The sequence below is a fragment of the Lactuca sativa genome, chromosome 1 (genome assembly GCF_002870075.4).
Source record: "Lactuca sativa cultivar Salinas chromosome 1, Lsat_Salinas_v11, whole genome shotgun sequence".
NCBI lineage: Eukaryota > Viridiplantae > Streptophyta > Magnoliopsida > Asterales > Asteraceae > Lactuca > Lactuca sativa.
The window spans coordinates 42,778,031-42,785,573 of NC_056623.2; the positions used below are offsets into that span (position 1 = coordinate 42,778,031).

The 7,543-nt window shown below is 43.0% G+C and overlaps 1 protein-coding gene across 1 annotated transcript; it reads right to left on the reverse strand.

Annotated features, from left to right (window-relative positions):
• Positions 1-3,823: 3,823 nt before the first annotated feature.
• LOC111909827 (uncharacterized) lies at positions 3,824-4,195 on the reverse strand. The gene has a single exon (XM_023905594.1). It carries the CDS (start codon positions 4,193-4,195, stop codon positions 3,824-3,826), a length of 372 nt encoding a protein of 123 aa, XP_023761362.1.
• Positions 4,196-7,543: the final 3,348 nt, after the last annotated feature.

Here is a 7,543-nt window from a genome sequence, read left to right on the forward strand (position 1 = left end):
CGCCAAGATCAACTAAAAAGGGGTCGGATATGACTCAAAAATGGGTGTTACCGAAAAAACTTGGTCCCAAAAGATGTGAATTGGGGGACTCACTTCAAAGTTCATCAAGCACCTCAATGCAAGGTGTGATAAACAAAATCTATCTAGCTATCTACTCTAGACCCCTAGAAAAAATGATAACCTATCCTAAAAAGGTTGTGAGAATCTAACTAAGCAAGGCTTGGACAAGACTCGGGAGTACTAAGGGGTACTCCCTCCAAAACCAAGATGCTAGTCTTCAATATTTTCAATGTCTTCAAAATACCTTACCGGGCTAGTCTTTGCTCGCACACATTGGCATGACCAACCACATCCCTCCGCACCTAGACCCAATCAAGCTACCTACATCTGACCCCCACACAAGCGGTCTCAAAGTGGTTTGTGAGGCTCAAAACGTGTCCCATTCATCAAATACAAGGAATTCCATATCAAGACCGGGACCAATCGATGATTCAATACTTATGACTCGGCGCTATGGTACCTGTAGGGATGAGAAGACAAGAGAGAACAAAAATTCATGAACTTAAACTAGAATGCATCTAAAAAGTATGAAAATTAGAAAAGAAAGAAACAAAATATGCAATTTTTTTGAATTTTTTATGCAATTTTTATGAATGACCTAAATGACTTACTCTAAATGCAACAATATACAACCTAAATGCAATAAAAAAATAAAAGATAAAGAATACCTCACCCCAAGCTTAAAATGAAGCATTTTCCTCAATGCTTAGGATAAGAGTAAGGAAGGATCGTACCGAGATCAAGGTGGAGGAGGCCCTCGAGGGGATAACCGCCTTCGGGCCGAAAATGATACCAAAGGTCCTCCATGTAAGTGTTGGTGCGTGCTTGTTGTTCCTCTATGCGGTGGATGGCTGCAGTGTTCCTATTGCCCTGGAGGCGCAAGGAAGCAAACTGGCTGTAAATATCGAGAGGAAACTTGTGTGCTGGGTCGGGCTCATTGTGTTGCTGGTATGAGTGGTAATCATGTTGTGGCTGGAAGTGTTCTCCCGAGGGTTGAAAGTGTGACCCGGAGGGTTGACCTGGATAAGGTGGTGGAAACTGGCGGATTGGGAGATCATAATGATCTTCAGCCTCAAATGGGCTATCAGCATTGTCAGGGTCCACCTTCATGTCATCATCCGTTGCTGCATCATCATCGTCTGTCAACTCTTGAGGCAAGAACCATGTTTCGGGGTCATTGGTGGTGAAGGCGGAGATACTTGGATTGGGCAAGATGTAAACTGGGTCCTTGACATGGTTGATCCAAGAGTAATGTCCAGGAAGAGTAGGATGAGGTAGCAGTAATTCCATTCGGATGACAGTTATGCAATCAAGAAGGTAGAGAGGTGGATCATCCACTGGTACATATTCAGACTCTGGAAATTGAAGGCCCATACCCAAACCAATGAGGGTAATGAGACCTCCAATACAAATGTCACCAGTGGTCTTCGTCCTGATGTTGTCACATTTGTCTAAAAAGAAGGTGGCGAAATCGGGTAAAGACCAACGTCGGATCGACATGAAGTAGAGAAAATACAACTCAGCGGTGTTGATTTGTCCCGGCTCGTGACGAGCAAAGATAGAAGTGGATAGGATCCGGTGAGCAATTCTCCAGCAAGGATGGATGATAAAGGGGTCTTTTTGGCGACTGGGATTGAACTTGGAAAGGCTCATGATTTGGGTCCAAAAGTCTACTTTGGGCAAGCTTTTAAATTGAGTCCATTAGTAGCTGTAAATCGGAGTTGTTGATGTCATATGTGCCCATGATCTTGTTGAGGGTTTTGTACTTGAGTCGGTGCTGCCGACCCTGGAGTTTGAAAGTGAGTAACCTCGTCGTGTCATTGCGGGCATAGGTGGAGAGGAAGTCGAGTGTGGGTTGTTTGTAGGTGCGTGCAGAAAGAGCGAGAAACTCGTGCCAACCAATGTTGAAAAATAGTTGTCGCAAGTGGCTGTCAAGGCCGAGGTGCTCCATAGAATCTTGGTGGTAAAATTTTGTGGTGCGGATTGCATGCTTTTGAAGGTTGGATTTGAACTCTCGGCTTTGGGCACTCGTGAGGGTAAGGTTCCCATCACGATCAACATGGTCGGTGGACATTTTCTTGGATGACCCCGAGGATTGAGCTTCACGAGATGAACCATGAGATGCGTGAATGGTCTTGTCCCGTGCCATTGTACCGGTGAATAAACCTAGCAAAGACAAAAACTTGGGCAAAATTATCCCTCACACTCGCCTCACACCAATCCAATCAAATCAAATAATTAAAATCGGGCAATATTCCAAATTGGCAATTTGGCACAATGCAATTCAACTCAATCAATTCAAGGCAAGCTAAGACGAGTTCTATTTAACCTAATGCATAGCACAAGTCTATGAAATTAGAATTGGAATGCAATGGACTTAAAAGAAATGTACCAATTTCGAGTGTCGAAACCCGAAAAGAAATCCGCTAAAACCGCACCCCAAGCTTGAATTTGACCCATAAGGTTGAATCTTTTGAAACTTCGGCGAGAAACAAAAAATTTTAAATTTTTGGTCAAAATCAGTGGCGGCGGCCGGCGCGGAGCTAGGTTTTCTGGTGATGAGATTTTCCCAAATTAATAGTAGATCGGTGTGTGGTGGAGTGTTTGGTGAATAATGCCCCAAAAAAATTTGGAATTGTGTGGCAAGTGGTGTCAGAATCAGGCCTTAACAGTTTTTCCGGCAAGGTTGATAATGGTGGCGTCGAGCGGTTTACCGGCGAATAGATGGGTGGGATTTGGTCGGAATTAGGTGGGGAGTAGAGCTGGGGTAGAGCGCCGGCGAAACAAGCAGCGTTGATGCGGTGTTTGTTGATTTGCGATTTTTCCAGCGGCGACGTTTGGATCGGCAAAATCGGGGAGCAGATGGAGTGTCGCTGTAGGAGAAGGGGCAACCGGTGGTGGGGCTTGGAAGCGGTGGCAGCGGAGGAAGCTGATCGGAAACGGCAGCGGCGTGAGGAGTTCGTCGGAGTTTGTGGACGGGAGGCACAAGGGGGAAGGGGTGTCCGACGGATTAAGGGGTTATAAGGGTGGGTTAGAAATGGGTCGGATAGCGGGTCTGGAGCGGGTATGGAGCGGATACCGGGTGGATTTTTGCAATTTGGGTGATATTGGCAGGCCGCGCAAAGAAAAGGTAGCATTTGGTTCTTGGCCGCGCAAACATCTGCGAGGGTGGATTTCGGCCACGTGCAACTCACAGTTTGCATCCCATGTTGGTGCAATTTGGAACTCGGAACCTGCGCGGCTGGGGTCGGTCGCGCAGAGGTTGCGCGGGTACCCGCGGAAAAGTCAAATTTTTGGAATTTTTCAAACTTCACCAAAATCACTCGAAGACTTCTATATGCTTATTTTTAGGCCAACTTCAAGTTTAGAAACACCCAAAACTTCAAGCGGAGATTATTTATTCACAATGCATTTATTTAACGTCTTTGCCAAGACATAGCCCTGCCTCCGTCAATCTTCGTAATTCGGGTTTTCCAATGTTACTTTGTCGAATTCTCCCGTGTCGAAGCCTTCATAGAACGGTTTCAAGCAGTGCCTATTCACTTTGAATATTTGATTCGTGTCCCAACTCTTAATTTCAACCGCACCATGATCAAACATTTTTATAACAATAAAAGGTCCGTGCCATCGAGATCGCAACTTTCCCGGGAATAGATTTAAGCGTGAATGATAAAGAAGAACTTTTTGGCCCGGAATAAAATGCTTACGAGTGATGTGTTTGTCGTGAAACGCTTTTTTCTTATCTTTGTAGATGCTTGCATTTTCATAAGACTCGTTCCTCAACTCCTCGATTTCTTGAAGTTGCATTTTTTCGGTGCTTTCCACTTTCTTCAAGAATGAAATTGCACTTTTTAACAGCCCAATATGCCTTGTGTTCCAATTCCACCGGTAAATGACAAGACTTTCCATAGAAGAGGCGGAATGGAGACATACCAATTGGAGTTTTGTAGGCGGTCCGATACGCCCACAATGCATCTTCTAACTTCAAGCTCCAATCTTTTCGTGTAGTGTTGACCGTCTTCTCAAGAATTTGTTTGACTTCTCGATTTGACACTTCGGCTTGGCCATTTGTTTGTGGATGATAAGTGGTCGATATCCGGTGTGTGACACCATATCTCTTTGTCATGGCTTCCATCATTTTATTGCAAAAATGAGTGCCCCTATCACTCACCAAAGCTCATGGTACACCATATCTTGTTAAAATGTTGGATTTCAAGAATTCAATTACTGTTTTAGAATCATCATGTCGTGTTGCCTTTGCTTCCACCTACTTTGAGACGTAATCAACCGCCAAGAGTAGATAAGTATATCCAAAAGAAACGGGGAATGGGCCCATGAAATCGATTCCCCATACATCAAAGATCTCACAAATGAGGATGGGGTTTTGAGTCATTTCATTCTTCATGGATATTGTTCCCATTCTTTGACATCTATCACAACTCTTGCAAAATAGATAAGTATCTCTTGACATTGTGGGCCAAAAGAGTCCGCATTCGAGCACCTTTCGCATGGTTTTGTTTTGACCAAAATGTCCTCCGCATGCATACTCGTGGCAAAACTTCAAGATAGACTTGACCTCATTTTAGTGAACACACCTCCGTATTAGTTGATCCGGACAATGCTTCCAAAGATAAGGGTCGTCCCATACGTAGTATTTGGAATCACTCTTTAACTTGGCCTTTTGGTGCTTGCTAAACGAGTGGGGAATTTCTTTTGTAACCAATTAAGTAATTCACAATATCCTCATACCATGGAATAGTGTTTAAAATGTAGAGGAGGTGTTCACCCGGGAATTCATCAAGGATGGGAGTATCAACCGACTTAAGTGATCCGCAACTAGGTTTTCGACACCACTTTTTTCTTTTATCTCAAGATCGAATTCTTGTAAGAGAAGAATCCACCGAATCAACCGTGGCTTAGCATCTTTCTTGGTCATGAGGTATTTCAAGGCGGCATGATCGGAGTACACAATTACTTTTGTCCCTAGAAGGTATTGCCGAGATTTCTCCAATGTGAAGACAATAGCTAGAAGTTCTTTCTCGGTGGTGGAATAGTTGGCTTGAGCATTATCCAAGGTTTTGGAGGCATAGTAGATAACATGTGATGCTTTGCCCTCCTTTTGACCTAAGACCGCTCCAATGGCGAAATTGCTCGCATCGCACATAATTTCAAATGGAAGCTCCCAATTTGGAGGTTGGATTATAGGGGCGGAGGTGAGCAAGTCTTTTAGTTTTTCAAAGGCTTCTTGGCATGCAACATTGAAGTCAAAGTCAACATCCTTTTAGAGAAGGAGGCACATCAGTCGCGTGATCTTCGAGAAATCTTTGATAAATCTTCTATAGAATCCCGCATGGCCCAAGAAAGATCGCACTTCTCTAACACATGTTGGGTAAGGAAGGGTTTGGATGACATCAATTTTGGCTTTATCAACTTCAATTCCCTTTTTGGAGACAATATGACTCAAGATGATGCCTTGATTGACCATAAAGTGACATTTCTCAAAGTTTAACACTAACTTTTTCTCAATGCACCTTTTCAAAATCTTCTTAAGATTATCCAAGCATTCGTCAAACGAATTTCCATGCACCGTGAAGTCGTCCATAAATACCTCAATTATATTCTCTACATACTCGGAAAAAAATGCTCACCATGCATCTTTGGAATGTGGCGGGGGCATTGTATAATCCAAATGGCATCAGCTTGTAGGCAAACGTACCAAAGGGGCATGTGAAGGTCGTCTTGTCTTGATCTTCGGGTGCAACGGATATTTGATGAAAACCCAAGTATCCATCGAGGCAACAATGATGCGATTTTCCCACCAATCTCTCGAGCATTTGGTCGATGAAAGGAAGAGGGAAATGATCTTTTCGTGTGCTTGAATTTAACTTTCTATAATTAATGCATACCCTCCATCCATTTTGAACTCGAGTGGGTACCATTACGCCCTTGTTATTCTCTACAACTGTGATTCCCGTTTTCTTGGGAACCACTTGGACCGGACTAACCCATTTGGAGTCGGAAATCGGGTAAATCACGTCCACATCAAGGAGTTTGATGATTTCTTTGTTAACAACTTCCATCATGGGAGGATTTAATCGTCGTTGAGCTTCTCTTCTAGGTTTACAATCATCTTCCATGAGGATCTTGTGAGTGCAAATATTAGGACTTATCCCCTTGATATCCGCTATCGTCCATCTCATTGCTTCTTTATGTTCCTTCAATACTTTAACCAATTGATTTTCTTCAAAGTCTTTCAATTGAGAGGAGATGATCACCGGAAGAGATTTGTCTTGACCTAGATAAACGTACTTCAAATGGCTAGAATAAAACTTTCAATTCAAGTGTGGGTGGTTGGATTATTGAAAAGGGCCTCTTGTTTGGAGAATGAGATAAGGAAACTTGAGAAACATCCTTCTTTGTGGAATTGTTAACTTCTAAAATCTTCACAATCTCTTCAACTTCGGAGTCCAATGTGTACATATCCAATGTTTTCTTCAAACTTTCACAATCAAGACTCAAGTTGAGCACCATCTTCAAAATATCTCCATATGATAACTCGAATAGTTGTTGGGTGATTGGTTCAATCACATCGACCCGATACAATGGAGAAATATTGCTAGGATACCTCATGGCTTCAAAGATGTTGAAGTGAATGGTCTCGCCATCGAACTCCATGGTGATCTTCCCATTATGAACATCAATAATCGTGTGAGCGGTATTCATGAAGGGTCTTCCAAGGAGAATCATAGATGACTTGGATGGAGTCTTCTCTTCAAGGTCAATAACATAGAAGTCCGCGGGAAATACTAGTTGATTGACTTGCACTAGTACATCTTCTAACACGCCTCTTGGAAATACACTTGACTTGTCTGCTAATTGAATTATCACTCCGTTTTCTTCCAAAGGTCCAACATTGAGAGATTGAAAAACTGAGTAGGGCATCACATTTATTGAAGCTCCAAGATCTAGCATTGCACTTTCAACATGTAAATCACCAATTATGCACGGAATAGCGAACATTCCCGGGTCCTTGCATATGGGTGGTAACTTCTTTTGGATAACGGCGGACACATTTGCATTGACTTGAATCTTTTCATTCGCCTTAAATGTCCTCTTATTGGTGCATAAATCCTTAAGGAATTTGGCATAGCGTGGTATTTGCTTGATTGCATCCAATAAGGGAATGTTGATTTGGACTTTGCGGAAGGTTTCAAGAAATTCGTTTTCATCCTCCTTTTTCTTTGATGAAGCCAAACGGGATGGGAATGGTGGTGGTATAACCAATGGCTTGACATTCTTGTTGGAAGATTCGGGTTGATCAACGTTTGGCACAACCGGTTCCTTTGGAGTAGCTTCAACCTTCGGAGGCTCAACAACAATAACCTCATCTTCTTCTTATCTTGAGACTCTCTTAGGGTGACTTTCTCCAAATGTTTTCCCACTTTGCAAAGTTATTGCACTCACATTGGGGTTCTTCTCGGTT

What these genes read in the sequence shown, in the direction of transcription:
- LOC111909827 (XM_023905594.1), bottom strand. Translation starts at nt 4,195, where the DNA reads ATGGAAGCCATGACAAAGAGATATGGTGTCACACACCGGATATCGACC.